This window comes from Stegostoma tigrinum, chromosome 8 (assembly GCF_030684315.1).
Source record: "Stegostoma tigrinum isolate sSteTig4 chromosome 8, sSteTig4.hap1, whole genome shotgun sequence".
Lineage (NCBI taxonomy): Eukaryota > Metazoa > Chordata > Chondrichthyes > Orectolobiformes > Stegostomatidae > Stegostoma > Stegostoma tigrinum.
Window position 1 is genome coordinate 73461365 of NC_081361.1, and position 16269 is coordinate 73477633.

At 38.9% G+C, this 16269-nt stretch overlaps 1 protein-coding gene across 1 annotated transcript; it reads left to right on the forward strand.

Annotated features, from left to right (window-relative positions):
* The first annotated feature begins 3294 nt into the window (after window positions 1-3294).
* On the forward strand, window positions 3295-13959 carry LOC125456054 (dynein light chain Tctex-type 5). The gene is made up of 2 exons (XM_059647980.1): window positions 3295-3692; window positions 11894-13959. The coding sequence occupies exons 1-2, from the start codon at window positions 3690-3692 to the stop codon at window positions 12614-12616; spliced, it is 726 nt and encodes a 241-aa protein (XP_059503963.1). The 5' UTR covers window positions 3295-3689; the 3' UTR covers window positions 12617-13959.
* The last annotated feature ends 2310 nt before the right edge of the window (window positions 13960-16269 follow it).

Genomic DNA, 16269 nt, shown 5'->3' on the forward strand with positions numbered 1-16269 from the left:
CAAGTGGAATATGAATTGCTGTTCCTGCAAGCCTTGGGTGGCATCATTATGGCACTGCAGGAGGCCCAGAATGGACATGTCGTCTAAGGAATCGGAGGGGGAGTTAAAATGGTTCGCGACTGGGAGGTGCAGTTTATTATTGCGAACTGAGCGTAGGTGTTCTGCAAAGCGGTGCCCAAGCCTCCGCTTGGTTTCCCCAACGGGCACAGCAGATGCAGTATATCACATTGGCAGATGTGCAGGTGAACATCTGCTTATCTTTTTTTCAAGCTATAAACTGACAATAATGGGAATTTGGACATTGTCATGTTGCAGAGAATGAACTAGTATTTTTATAACTTGAAGCTCATAAATGGAACTGTGTGCTTTTCAGAAGCTGAATTTGGTTTATTTATAAGACAAGCTGGCATCAGGTACTTTGGGTTGAATAAAAACAGTAACAGCTTTACGTTACTTATGTTGTGGTTTGTCACAAACCTGACTCTCACTCAGGGCCCAGGAAAGCCTAGAAGCTAGATACATCTCTCACTTTCTAATTGCCTCTGGTAAATGAAGAAAACCAGCACTCGGTGACTCTCAGGAAAGAACTTTTAACTCAATCAAAGACCTAGATCCAACTGACTGGCTAATAAGTTGAGGATCTTCTGAGGTCGACAACATGATGTCACTACCACAAGTTATGACAAAATCACCTCATTTGACCCTTGTGATTTGAACTAATTTGCTAATCCACAGAATTTGTTCCTGTTTGCCTATATTTTCCAGCCATGATATTTTTGCAGAACTGCCCAATCTTGTATGACCTATCTGTGAAATAATGTTTGAGATTAAAAGGGATATAGTTTAAATGTACATACTAGTAATTAATAACCTATTTTCCCATTTGTCAAAGGATGTTTGTTAATTGTAAAATGTCTTTTGTTTGTTGGAGAAACCTGAAATGAGTTTATTTTATCTTAAATAGCAGCCAAAGTTAAGCAAAATAACTATTTCACTTTGTGGTATATTCATTTGTAACACCTTGTGAAGTAGTGGAGATTAATTATCATGCACCATCCTGTCAGGATCATGATAATATGTATACTTTTGCCACATCAAATGCCACAAATTAGTGAAGTATGTCCTCTCCACAGACAATCCTGTTTGGCTTCAGGTATTTTTTAAGTAAGTAAGTAAAATATCCAGAACTAGTTTGCTGCTTCATTTAGTTGGATCCAATCTTTTATACTTGATTTATTAGCGTATTTTACACTGGTAGAAACATTGAATCCACAGTGGAAAAAAATGTAGATGTGGAATTGCACCTGCAGAAAGCGCAGGTGCAGTTCAGTTCACACACTGTAGCAAAATTGAACACTGCAGCTAAATTAAATATGCTTATTTTAACTACACGCAATGTCATTGGTTCAAAATCCTGGAACTCGCTCCCTGAGGCATTGTGAGCCTACCTACAGCATCACCTTCTTAAGGACAATTTAAAACGGTCAATAAATGGAAATCAATGAAGCCCACAGCCCACAAGTGAAGTAAAAAAAACACCAAGCAGAGAAAACATTGCTTTCTAGTTTACTACTTTTATAGTGGATTGTAAGACTGCGTTAAAACTGCCCAAATTTAGAAAGTAGACCTCTCTGCCTGCTTTTCAGTCTTTATCTTCTCATAAATCCCTTTTGCATTATCAATGAGACTAGCATTTGTGATGTCGTGTTTAATTGCCTTACAAGATAATACTTTAAAAGCAGTGCAGTTGTGAAATTGCACAATATTTCATTCCACAAAGTATTTTACGACTGACCTAACAAAAAAAGTCTTAGAAATATATATTCCTTCTTCCCAATGAGCCTAAGTATTTATGTTCAAGTCTGAGAAATTCTGAAAAAATTCAAGTGAATATGCATTTGGACCTGCAATAGATTGCAAGTACATAAGAAATAGGAGCAGGAAAAGTCCATTTGACCCAGCAAGACTGTACCATTATTCACTCAGACCATGGTTGATTTGCGAGTGACCTTAATGTGCCTTCATCATAACCTTTGACTACCTTGTCAATTAACTCAGCATTGAACATATTCAATTACACAGTCTACCTTATTCGCTGGGAAAGAGAATTTCAAACATTAACGATCCTGAGAAAAGCAGTTCCTTCTCCTTGCCATCTTTTAGATGGGAATTAATTTAAATTTGAAACATTACTCAAAAAGCTACCAAATGAAATCATTAAATGAGCATCATGATGATGCACATGTCTAGAATAATATGCAGAAATTTAAGTATACATCTTTATTTGCCACAGAAATATGACTCAGTCCAAATAAATTCCATCACCTATAGGTTTTCAATATAATTATTTCTTTCATACAAAAAATATCCAGAGCAATGGGATGGTTGGTCAGAAACAGACTTTCCTATTTGAAAGAGATAACAAAGTGTATAGCTGGATGAACACAGCAGGCCAAGCAGCATCTCAGGAGCAGAAAAGCTGACATTTTGGGCCTAGCCCCTTCATCAGAAAAAGGATCTAGGCCCGAAACGTCAGCTTTTGTGCTCCTGAGCTGCTGCTTGGTCTGCTATGTTCATCCAGCTCCACACTTTGTTATTTCCTATTTGAAACACTGTTATGGATTTAGGTATGTGTTGACCAAGCAGATCTCAGCTGAGGAAGCACTATCAGTATTACACCTGGCCTTAACATTTTGAGGCCAGTTTGTCATTGTTGTTCAATGAGCAATTCTGGAAAGTAAATGTGTGTAGAAACTGGTTATGGATAGGATTGGTCTGGACTGTTATAGTGGACAGCCTGCCAAAACTCATTAATTAGTTATGCCAATGAAAAGTAATTTAGGTGAACCATAATTCTTGGAAAAGTAAGTTCTTAACCTCTGGAAACATATGAGACAGAGGTCAGGTTTTGCTCTATATCACATTTGACATGTCTAGACACCAGCCATAGTGCAGCATTAATGGAGCGCTGAGCAAAGTTCTTCTGTCCATCTTGTTAGCAAGGAGAGGCACAGTGATAAATTTACAAAGAATGTGAGAAACTTAACTTATGAGTAAAATGTTTTTTTAAGAATTGTCTACAGACAAAGTTATGAGGAAACAAACCAGCTTAGTAACAAGATGTTTCTTGAACTCCGTAAATATACCAAGAACTAAATGAATAGTAATGTTTGTCAAATGCACAAGGGGGTCTGGTAACAAACATGTTAGACGTGATAAAATTTATCCCTGATACAACTTAGACTATGACAAAAGTTAATATTGTTTGAAAAAATTGTCACAGGGCTGAAGTCGTCACCTTGGAAACATGAACAGATGGCAAGCTGCCCGGATCTGCGCTGCCTCAATAGTTTGAGTCCACTTCACTTCATGTGGTGCAATGGTGCAATAAGCCTTTCAATCAATGGTCAGTCGTTTATCAGGTGGTAAAGGCACTGGGAGAATGATTAAACTTTTCTTTTTCCCTTTTGCAGTCGTTTTAGAAGGCTTAAAGGGAGCTGATAACATCCGTGTTGAAGTGTAAAACATCAGTATAGCCAAAGTTTTCATCAGGACTGCTTGTACCTTGGTCACAAAAGCACGTATGGTTATAGGAGAGTCTTAATGCTTTTTTACCTTGGACTGCAGAAAATCATCAAAGATTTGTTGCCTTCGCATTCTTTCTAGGGTAAGACTGCTTAACTCCCTTGATGGTAAATATATTTTTCAAGCAGTTTTAATTTCCTGTATTTAATTCCTACCCAGTTAGAATTTAATTTTAAATTACAAATTTCCCTACAAGTGTTTGTGGATGAAATGTCACGAACATTTGTTGAAAAGGTGTTGTTATCTGTAGATCACAGTTGAAGTAAAAATGCATGTTTTTGATGAATAATGCAATTGTCTTTCCTTTGCAGTTTAATTTTGTTGAAAGATATTTGATGTTACAGCATTCAAACATTTTATAGACATTCACACAGAATGTAAATATTTTCTTAAACGTTACACATTGAGATTTGTAAAGTGAAGGTACAATGCCCTTTGTTATTGTCCACAATTTAGCGAGGTTCAGAACCTCAGATAAAGCCATGGAGTTATACAGCATGGAAACAGACCCTTTGGTCCAAGCAGTCCACACTGATCCTTCTCCCAAACTAAACTAGTCCCATCTGCCTGTGCTTGGCCAATATCCCTCCAAACCTTTCCTATCATTGAACTTATCCATGTATTGTCAAGGGAATTAGGTGAGACAAATCCTTTATCACAGAAATGTTTAAAGAAAGTTGGATGATGCCGTTCTTGGTGGTCATCAGTTACTCCTGCATTCTAAAGTCAACAGCTTAAATCAAGTACAACCTTGCTTTAACTGAAACCATGGAAGCAGATCATAATCATGCATTACACTGTGTGCAAATTGAGTGGTGTATTTGCCTGCATAACTGCAAATGCATTTCAAAATACAGCATGCATTGGGACTGAGTGACTCACTGCTTGAGGCAACAATAACAACTTGTATTTACCTAGTACATTCAACATGATAAATCGTCCCAGGATGCTGCACGGAACCGTTATATTGCAAAATATGACACCCAGCCACTAAAGGAGATATTAAGCCATATGGCCATAAGCTTGCTCACAGAAACAGGTTTTAAGTAGCATCTTAAATGAGGAAGGAGCAATAGAGATCCTGAGAGGATCAAGGAGGGAATTACACAGCTTCAGGCCTTGACAGTTGCAGATAAGTCATCAACAAATGGATAATTAAATCCGACGATGGTTAAGGCCAGAATTAGATAACTGTGGATCTTTTGGAGCCAAGTCTGTGACAGGCTAGCCTTCTTTTTGAACTGCTTGGGTAACTTTAGCTTGTCTCCTTCCAATTACATATGCAGGCTGCAATGGATGGCATTAGACGCCATCATGACCTGTACTATTTGCTTCTGTCCTCTGAGGTTGGCCTTCATACCTCCATGGGATTTGGTAAGTACTCTTCTATGCAGAGCACAATCCCGGAGATTGGAGTCAGAAACATTTATTGTTTGTGGCTGACATCCACTGAACCCAGAAAGCTTGTGCTTTTACTCCTCATTCCTTTTCCCTTGTGCTTAGTGCTTCACCCAGTTACTGTGTATTAATAATCAATGGCATGATTTTAAAAGGGGAATAGGAACAGAAAATTTCAGCAGTGTATATATATGAAGATGACAGGACAAGTTGGGAAGTCATAAATTATCCTCGGTTTTATTAATAGAGAAATAGAGTTCAAAAGCAAAGAAGTTATCCGTAACTTTTGTAGAACAGTTGTTAGGTCTCCCTGGGGTGTTGTGTTCATCTACTGATACCATGCTTTAGGAAGGATGTCAACACAATGGAAAGGTTGCAGAGAATTTACTAGAATTTACTGGTACCAGAGATGAGAACTTCAGTTATGGAAAGAAAAATGGACACACTGTGGTTTTTCTGAGAGCAGAGATGAAGAAGAGGAGATTTGATAGGGTGGCCAAAATATGAATGGTATTGATGAAGTAAACAAGAAGAAATTGTTTGCAGCGAAAGAAGAGTCAATTAGCTAGAATTCAAAGATTTTAATGTGACTGATGAAAGAACAAGAGGTGACAAACAGGAATACATCTCTGTGCAGTAATATCTGGAATGCACGCTTGAACGGTGGTGGAAGCAAATTCAACATTAACTCTCTAAAGTGAGTTTGATAATACATGAAAGAAAAAAGATTCACAGAGCAGGGTAGTAGCGTTGATTGGAGAAAACTAGGGAGCCAAACAATGTGAGTTGTATCAAATGTCATCATTCAGTGCTGTGTGGTAAACAATGATACTGTCTATATTTTCCTGTGTGGATCTTTGTCTCTGGGTTGGTGAATGCACAAGAAGGGAGTGACTGATGGGTAGACTGAAGCTCAGATAAAACAACTTTTTTATTCACTCAAGGAATGTGGATGTCACTGGCAAGGCCAGCATTTATTGCACATCTTTCGTTGGCCAGAGGCACACGTAGGTCAGACCAGGCAAAGAAGGCAGTTACCCTCCCAACAATTAACAACGGTTTCATAGTTATCATTAGTCTCTTAATTCCTGATTTTTATTTTCCATTGAATTCAAATTCCAGAGCCTCCCCCTCACCTGAAGGGATCTGACAGAATTTCTTTTTCCTTTGCCTGAGAAGAACCATGAAAAGTAGTGCGATAGAATAAAATTGTACTCTGAGATTCTCTAACACAACAATGGAGGCCTTGATACAGAGAGTGGACAAAGGACCAGAACAAACTCCAGATAGACCCCGTGAAGACAGAAGGAGTAGATACCATGCTGATTGTATTGCTACAAGAATGAGTGTAGCTCCAACAGCACTCAAGAAAATTTACAACATCCAGGACAAAGCATCCATTCCCTTCACCAATGAAGCTCAATAGCAGTAATGTGTACAGTCTACATGATGCACTGCAGCAAATCACCAAAGATCCTTTAACAGCACCTTCCAAATTTAGCAACCACTTCCAAATAGAAGGACAAAGGCAGCAGATACAGGAAAACAACAATACTTGTTGTTTCCCTCCAAATTACTCACCATCCTGACTTGGAAATAAATTGTCTCTCCTTCACTGCCACTGGTCAAGCTCCTGGATGTTGGATTTTAAAGCCATTAACCATTTTGAAGTTAAGCAGTGTGGGTCTGCTTCAATGAATGAAGGAGTCACTTTAACAGGCTGCAGAGTTCAGACAGCTGAACAGTCATCCTTCTCTACAACATACAAAGGCCAGGACTATCGATGGTAGGGCCCTGGGTAGCATTGTAGAACAGAGACACCAAGGGGTTCAGTTACAAAATTCTTTGAAAATTTTATGACAGGTAGACAGCTTGGTCAACAAGGTGTTTAGCATGCTTGCCTTCATAGCTTACACCTTTGAATATAAGAGTTGGGACTTCATGTTGAGCTGTACAGGACGTTGGTGAGGCATCTTTCGGAGTACAATGTGTAGTTCTGGTCACCCTGCTATAACTGGATTATTATAAAATTGGAGAGGGTTCAGTAAAGATTTACCAGAATGTTGCCAGGACTGGAGGGTTTCAGTTATAAGGAATGGCTGGATAGGGTGGGACTTATTCACTGGAGCTTAGGAGGTTGAGGTGTGACCTTTATAGAAGTTCATAAAACCATGAGAGGTATAGATAAAGTGAATAGCAAAGGTATTTTCCCTAAGGTGGGGGAGTTTAAAACTAGGGGGTATATTTTTAAGGTGAGAGGAAAAACATTTAACAAGGGCATAAGGGGCAGCTTTTTTCCGCAGAGAGTGGTCAGTGTGTGACATGAACTGCCAGAGGAAGTAGTGGATGCAGGTGGTTACAATGTCTGAAAGATAGTTGGAAAAGTACATATATAGGAAACGTTGGGAGGGATATGGGCTAAACACAGGCAGTTTGGTTTGGGAACATGGTCAGGATGACTTTTCAGGGGCTAGCAGCAGTCGCTGGATCAGTGACACAGTGACTGGCCCTGAGGCTCAGAAGGAAAGGTTGCAGTCAGACAGAGTGATACTGATAGGAGACTCAGTTGTGAGGGGGACAGACGGGAGATTCTGTGGCCACAGAATAGACACCAGGATAGTATGAGGCCTCCCGGGCGCCAGAGTCATGGATGTGTCTGAGCGATTGCAGAATTTTCTAATGGGGGTGGGTGAACAGCCGGAGGTCATTGTGCACATAGATTAAAAAAAACACATAGGTAGACAAGCGATGGGGTTCTGTGAAATGAATATATAGTGAGTTAGGTAAGAAGTTAAAAAGCAGGGCCTCAAGGGTAGTGATCTTTGGATTATTCCCAGTGCCACGTGCCAGGGAGGATAGAAATAGAAAGATAGGCCGGATGAATGCATGGCTGAGGAACTTGGATCCAGAAACTTGAGAGTTCTTGGATCATTGGGATCTCTTCTCGGGTAGAGGTGACCTGTACGAGAGGAATTGGTTACACTGGAACTGGAGGGGGTCCAATATCCTCACAGGGAGATTTGTTAGTGTTACCTGGGAGGGCTTAAACTAGTTTGGAAGGGGGGCGTGGATCTCTGACTTAAGAGGGGCCATTGGGAAGTCAGGGAAAAATACATTAGCCTTCGAGGCAAGTTTACTATTGAGGATAGCCAGGGGCATAGTAAAGAGACGGTAAAGGCTTTTGGTTTAAAGTGCATTTGTTTCAAATCACAAGGCCTGACTGATAAGGCAGATGAGCTTAGAGCATGGATTGGCTCAGGGGTTTGGGGTATTATAGCCATATAGCATTAGAAACGTAACTGAGAGAAAGGCTCTGTGTGAAAAGGTTGCTGCTTAGGTCCCTTTTAAATCTTTCCCCTCACACCTTAAAGTTATGCCCTCTAGTATTGGTCACCCTACCCTGGGATTTTATTTCCATGTCTATTCACCCTAAGTATGCTCGTCATGATTTTATAAACCTCTATAAGGTCACCCTCAGCCTCTGACTCTTCAGGGGAAATAGTCCCAGCCTATTCAGCCTCTCTCTGTAGCTCAAACCCGCCTGTGCTTTGAGAGTATAAAATGGATGATCACAAAGTGTGAAGTGTTTTACCTTCTTCGTAACAGGAAAGAAAATCAGGTGGATTGTAAAATGGACTGTGGATTTGATGTTGCTGTGTTTTGTGCTACTTCACAAGACACCATTTCACTTCCATGTTCCCTGCCCACTTCACAGTACACAAATACAGCAAACCTGGGGTTTGCATTAGAATCAACTTCAGGTTCAGTTTTCGACATTCTGGCAGTTCAGTGATCTGGCATGAATTGCTAGGTTGAGAGAGTTTCTTCAATTCTAATCAGTAAGTTGAGGTTGCTGAACAAATACACCAGGTAAAACATTACTAAGGTATTTTCTTTACCTGTTGGAACATGTTAGTTTCCTTTGATATACACAAGTTTGTGATATTCTTGGCAACCCTTTAAACTTTAACTCAGTAATACAAGCAGAGCGGGAATTGAATCTCGAGTTCAATCCTTAATCTATACTCAGCAAACTGACCTTAACTGAGGCAGCAATAGGACAACTATAATTGTCCTTAGCAATCCTGATTCTGGACAAGAATATTGGCCAGGTTTATCAAGTCTGGCCATATCCAGAAAACTCTGCTAGACGTGTAAATGTATGGGCGAAGACAAGTTAGACTACATCTACCATCTGAAGAAATCTATTCAATTTTACGACCATGAAGCAGTTTGCAAGAACTGCAAGAATATTAGATTAGGTTACCTACAGTGTGGAAACAGGCCCTTCGGTCTAACAAGTCCACACCGCCCCTTGAAGAATCCCACACACCCCTGAACACTATGGGCAATTTAGCATGACCAATCCACCTAGCCTGCACATCTTTGGACTGTGGGTGGAAACCGGGGCATTCTTCAAAGCTAAATATTTCCTACAATTTTAGATGTATCAAAAACCACGTTAGTTATATCCTTTTATATTTGTCTGCCAAACATCCTGAAGATGCCTGTAGAATTAACATGCTTCCTTCATCCGACAAACCACATTCTTTCATTTTCTAAAAACTGCAATTGTATCAACTGGTTTACCCCAAAGCACACAGCTTGAAACAATTAGTGGATGAAGTTTTTGCAAGATTAATTATTGAAAAATAAATAAAAATAAATGAGAGGTGGTCAGAATCTGCGAGACAATATTGATCTGCTCAAATCTCTACATTACATATGCACATAATGAATTTGCTTCCCATGCATCATCAGTGGGCCTCATTCATTGCCACTTTTTGATTTAGATAAAGCAACAATGAAACAGCTGACAACAGTTTCTCTCCTCCGCCAAAGTTGTTGTGTTGGTTCCCAGCCATTAAACAGGGCTTAAAAATGTTGATATCTGATTCTACTGTAATACTCTATTCACCTAAATCACTTTTAAGCAATACTGGTTTCACTCCAACAGCAAACATAGACAGGAAGTAAAGACTTACATTCATCTATAACCTTTAACATTTTCATGATATTCTAAAGCGTGTTATAGCTAATGAATTATTTTTGAAATAGTCACCGTAAACAGACACAGAAGACAATTTGCACCGGGCCACAAAATGAAAGGAAATATGACCTGCTTTTGATGGTGATGTTTGAATGATAAATACTAATGAGGGGAATTTCTCTACGATGTCTTCAAATAACTTCATGGAATATTTAATATGCTGCTTGTCCTGCTGTGTTCGTCCGGCTCCACACTTTGTTATCTCGGATTCTCCAGCATCTGCAGTTCCCATTATCTCTGATGAAATATTTAATGTCCATTTGAGAGAGTGTGCAGGACTTTGCTTAATTTTAAATCTCACCCATAAAATAGTAAGTCGAACAAATGTACTGCTGCCTCATGACTAAGATATTGAACCAAAGTGCTAGAGGAAAGGGATTAGGGATCTGTGAGCTTCTGAGTCAGAGATGAGAGAACTGTCACTGAGCTAGAGCTGATACAATGATATTTCACCAATAGTCATTCCTCAGGCAACATGCGTAGCAGGTTGATGCCATATAATGCAATTTGTGCTACATTCACAGTTGAAGTATTGGATCAGTGAGGAGCAAATATAATACAAATTACAACTTAGTCTCTCAAACATGTTATATGTAATATTTGTGAATCATTCTTTTCTGGCGAAAAAGTAGCTATTGTACGAGTTAAGAGACTGTGTACCTAGAAGGAAAGTGGATCCAAGTTGTAGGTTCATCACAGATCCTTATCAACCCTGATGTGGCAGAGTATTAAATTGGTTAAAACGTACAATCTATTTCCAAGAAAGCTGGGAAAGATGGTTTGTAATGTCAGGGTAATTAAAAATTTTTTTAAAAACTTGTATTTTACAGAGAAGGCTGTGACAACTTAACTTCCATCCCATATTCTAACCTTCTTAAAGAAGCAGCAATTCTTTTTGTTGATTTTTAGCATTGTTAATCTCAGCTAAAAGGTCCCAATGGCAGTTGCTGAAACAGAAGTAGAATAGCCTTGCCCTATTGGCTGTTACTACTCTTGATCTTAAGACCTAACTGAGATACTCAGCCATATCACCATGACTATCTATCTGTCTTTTCTAGCATCCTTGTTTCCAAATGCTGGCCAATTGGATTGGTCGACGTTTTTGGGAAATGCACTGTAACGGTTTCCTCTTGCCTCCTTCAGTGGGGCTGACCATCAGGCTTATTTGGAAGGATACACAAGCTGGCAATCAACCCTAGTATTTATGAAAGCTGTTGCTAAATGATTATATAGAACAGCAAATGTGATTAATTAATTGCACTTCTCCCTCCCCTTAACGTATGGCTATATAGGGTTATTTGATCATCTCAAATTTTGGTTTTGGTCAGATTAATTGAACTTGACAACTTTCTGATCATTCATTATGCAGTACCACACCAAACAATCGATAGGAATCATCAGTTTTGCTAGAAAATTATGCCTTTGAAACGTGCACGTTTTGTCCTGTGGTTTGTTTTCCTAATTTTCTTTGTAGTTTGACAGAGTTGTGGGGGAGTGGGATTTTTTTCCCGGACATTAACCTCTCTCCTCCCCCACCCCACACCCCAGTTAAAGGATCTAGTTATAAATTGGAATCTGTTCTTGGTAACATCAAAGCCACTAAGAAAAAAGTAGAACCAATCTGAACTTAGACCCTGTGAAAGAAGCAAGTGCAGCTTAAATCTGAAGACAAAGCAGAGAGTGATTTACACTATGCCCAACATTATATTTTTTAAAAATGCTCAAGACTGGTGTTGACAGTGATATTGAAGTACAATTCTTTCAGACAAGAAATAACACAGGAGATAAAAGTGCATTAAAAGTAAAAGACGATTAAAGCCTTTAACCTAAATAAAATTTGATTTATCTTTTTCCCTTTAGACAGCTCAATATACAGTTGATATGACCGCCAAGCAGATGCCTTTATCACAAGAAGCTCTAGCTCAGTTCAATCAGGCTTTATCTGAGCACAATTTGGGACAATGCCCTCATACAAGTTCCATTTCCACTCACAGAAGTACCCAGTCCGTGACTGTGCATGCCAGCAAACATCATCTGCAGCTGAAGAACATAGATGGAAGATCTCATGTTCCTTCCAGAAGGAGCTCTATTATAAGTAATGTCAATGCATCTTTTTCTCGCAAAGGCTCAATGATGCAAGGCAAAAGACATTCCCTGAGCTGGATGACCTCTGGTCAAGTCAGTTTCTCTGGGTTGCCTCTGTATCAACCTATCAGGGAAGTGAAATGTGAAAATACATACAAATCCCAGCCAGATGAAGGCTGCAAGTTTAATTCCTACAAGGTCCAGAAGGTCTTGGAGGGAACTCTGTCAAACTACTTGGGCAACAACAAATATAACCCTGTAACATGTGTACAGCTAGTGCAGAGTTTGACAGACCATATCAGGTTGAAAATGAAGGATATCAATGTCCCTAGATACAAGCTGGTGTGTAATGTCGTGCTGGGCCAGCTCAATGATCAGGGAATATTAATCGTGAGCCGCTGTCTGTGGGATACATTGACAGATAATTATGCAACAGCTACTTTTAAAAACACTTCACTTTTTGCTGTTGCAACTGTGTATGGGATATATTTTGAATAAATAATATATCTGAAGTTATACTATTTGATTATAGCAATCTATTGACTTGCCTAAAGCCTATAATGTCAGTGGTGATAGATGAGAATATATTTAATTTTATGATATATTGTAATAATTGCAATGCTCAAGTGACTTAATATTGCATTACCACTGTTTTGTTACATGAGAAGCAACTGAATGGCACAACAAATCACTGTTTGGCTTAGATTTCTTACAAAGCCTTTGTTACATCATCTCAGCTACAGCATGCACACATCCTCAGCAACAGAGAGTAAACCATGTTGAATTTTTCTGATCATACTTTGATTGTCCAAGTACTTGCTAAGATATCGTTTACGGAATCTAGCATTTTCCCAACATCTAGTCTGCAGTTTTTTTCTAACTTCTTCCTCCCTGGAATGCTGTAGAGGTGTTACATTCCTTAATTTCCAATCTGTTGACACTGGTCTAACATCTAGAGAATTTTGGGAAAATTACAACCAGTGCCTCAATTATCTCTGCAGCTACCTCTTTTAAACCCTTTAGGATACAGACAACCAGGTGCTGGGGATTTGTTGGCTTTTGGTTCCTCAAATTTCTCCAACACTTTTCTCCTCTGTTGATATCAATTATCTTAAATTCCTTACACTTATTAGGGCTTTAGGTACCCTTTATTTCTATCCTGTGGTACATATATATTTGTCTAATATCTCTGCTATTTTCTCAAACCCCATACTGATTTCTCCTTTAGGGGACCTAAATTTACTTGAGCTCTTCTCTCTATACACTTGTAAAATCTCTTACAAACTGTTTTCACATTTCTGGTTAGTTTCCTTATACTATTTTTTAAATCACTTTTTAGTGGCTGTGTCCCAGGGTTTCTAAAGTACTCCAAACTCTCAGGCTTGCAGCGATTCTTTGCAAGATCATTGGTCTTTGCTTAATCTAATATTTCAAATTTCCTTGTAAAACAGTGATGTTTCTCATTTAGCTTTTTGTAAAATTTTAATGGTATATATTTCAATGTGCATTTTGATTGTTTCTTAAAATGTTTGCCACTTTGTTTGCTAACACATATTTTAGTCTACTTAACCAATAAATATTAACCAGTTCACCCTCTCATACCCAAATAGTGGTTTTGTTTTAATTTAAATTCTTATTTAGGACTGGAGTAGGGGGCTTTCAAACTTAATATGGAATGTAATTGTATTATGGTTTGTATCAGAAGTTTGTATCTTGTATGAACATTAAAATTCCCCACCATTAGTACAGTGCTGTTTTGCAATCTATAATAGTTTATTACTTAATGTTCCAACCAGTGGTACAATTACAGTAAGGGGACCTGTAAATTAATCTCAACAAATTACTCACACTAACATTTTCTGACACTTAAATAAGAACAAGGTATTTCAGATGCTAGTGATCTGAACCAAAAATGAAAAGTGTTGGAAAAACTCAGCAGGCCTGGCAGCATCTGTGGAGACAGAAGCATTGTTTGAATTTTGAATTTGAATTTAATATAACTGCAGAAATTCCTCCAATGCTTGGACTCCAAGCATTGCCTCTATTTCTTTGATCACCAAGGCTGTCAGAGCTCCAACTTATCTGTTTTTTCCTGTTATTCCTAATGTCTTTGTAATGGCAATTACCCAGTTATTTCTATTTGAGTCACTCATTCACCTTATTACAAATGCTGTATACATTCAGATTACTGTCTTCAGTTTTTTTACAAAAATAAATCCACTGTTCTTTGGATGAGCTGTATTCACTGATGGCATGGTGGCTCAGCGGTTAGCCCTGCTGCCTCATGGCGCCAGGGACCCAGGTTCAATTCCATCCTCAAGCGACTGCCTGTGTGGAGTTTGCACATTCTCCCCGTGTCTGCGTGGGTTTCCTCTGGGTGGTCTGGTTTCCTCCTACAGTCCAAAGATGTGCAGGATAGGTGGATTGGCCATGGTGCCCAGGGATGTTTAGGTTAGGTGAGTTAGACATGGGAAATGCAGCAGTATGGGAATGGGTCTGGGTGGGATGCCCTTTGAAGGGGTGGTGTAGACTTGTTGGGCCAAATGACCTGTTTCCACACTGTAGGTAAGTATTCTGTGATTGATCAACTTTGTTAAAGTATTTGTCCTTTCCTAACAAATACTGCTTGTTTTTATCCAGACTGTCACTGGTGGACATGTCTTCAATTTTCTAAATCTATCACCTGACACCCCCCAACCACCATCCTACTTCTCACTTATAGTTCGGCTATAGCGGTAGTTGTGAGTTGCCAGAATAGATCCCAATAGAACAGCAGACCATATTAAACACTAACGTATAAAATTGCCTCAGACAACACAGCTTCAAACTGCTCAACAACAGTACTGGATGAGGAGTTCAGTCATATACCCTTCTCAGCTGGTTACAAACATTCTCAGGAAGGGTTACCGGATCCGAATTGTTAACTTGATTATTCTTCATAGATGTTGCCCAACCTGCTGAGCTTTTCCGGCAACTTCTGTTTTTGTCTCCGATTTACAGCTTCTTTGGTTTTTAGTTACAAATAATGCCTTGTACATCATGCTGATATATTCTAACAATCTGTTGTAAAAGTAATAACAAGTATCTGCAGGGGAGGATTGCTAAAGTCATGCATTTGTCAAGCACCAGGCGATTTTAGTTGTTGTTTGATTCAAATCTTCATTAGCCGTGTAGATTTCCAGGAGACCAGAATGGACAATTTTTGAAAACTTTTCCAATGTGTTAATGCCTACTTTACTGAAAGGAAACGTGCATTAGGCAGACATAATACTAACAGCTATTAAAGTACCTTGAGGGAAGAAAGCATTGCTCCAATTTAATTGATAGGGGGAATAAATTCTTCTGAAATATTTAGCACACATTGCCAGTATCATCAGTGAAATTTTTGACTTCAAATGTATTTGTGTAACTTTTCAGAAAATTTGCAGAGAATCAAAATTAATACAGCTTTTCAAAAAACTGAGATAACATGAAATAATGGGAACTGCAGATGCTGGAGAATCCAGGATAACAAAATGTGGAGCTGGATGAACGCAGCAGGCCAAGCAGCATCTTAGGAGCACAAAAGCTGACGTTTCGGGCCTGGACCCTTCATCTCTAGGCCCGAAACGTCAGCTTTTGTGCTCTTAAGATGCTGCTTGGCCTGCTGTGTTCATCCAGTTCCACACTTTGTTTATCTAGTGATAGTCAAATAAATACACTTTAGAGACTGATGGGTATTCTATCTGGAAAACTTTGAACGTACAACTGGTATTATATTTCCATATGAAATATCAAGTACCTAGAACATTTTTATTCTATTAGAACATAAAATCTACTCTCGCTGAGTAGCTTGTGATGAATGAGCCCAGTGTTTAAATTACAGATGTAGGTTAGCACTACATGTCCATTTTTATTTTTTCAAATGAACTATTAACCTTTTATTGAAAGAGCTTTTGGTGTGTTTTGATACATCCTGAAATTACTGAATTTTTTTGCCTTTGAGTTAGGATTCCTGCAGGCTTTTATTTCTTTGTTAGTAATCCGTCTGGTTCTAATAGAAAACCACTACCACCATGTTCATAAGCTTCTGAAACAATCTGTTTGAAACGTGATATACCAAGTTTCTGCATTTGACATTTCAAGTTTCCATCTTGCAGAGACAAAAGCTC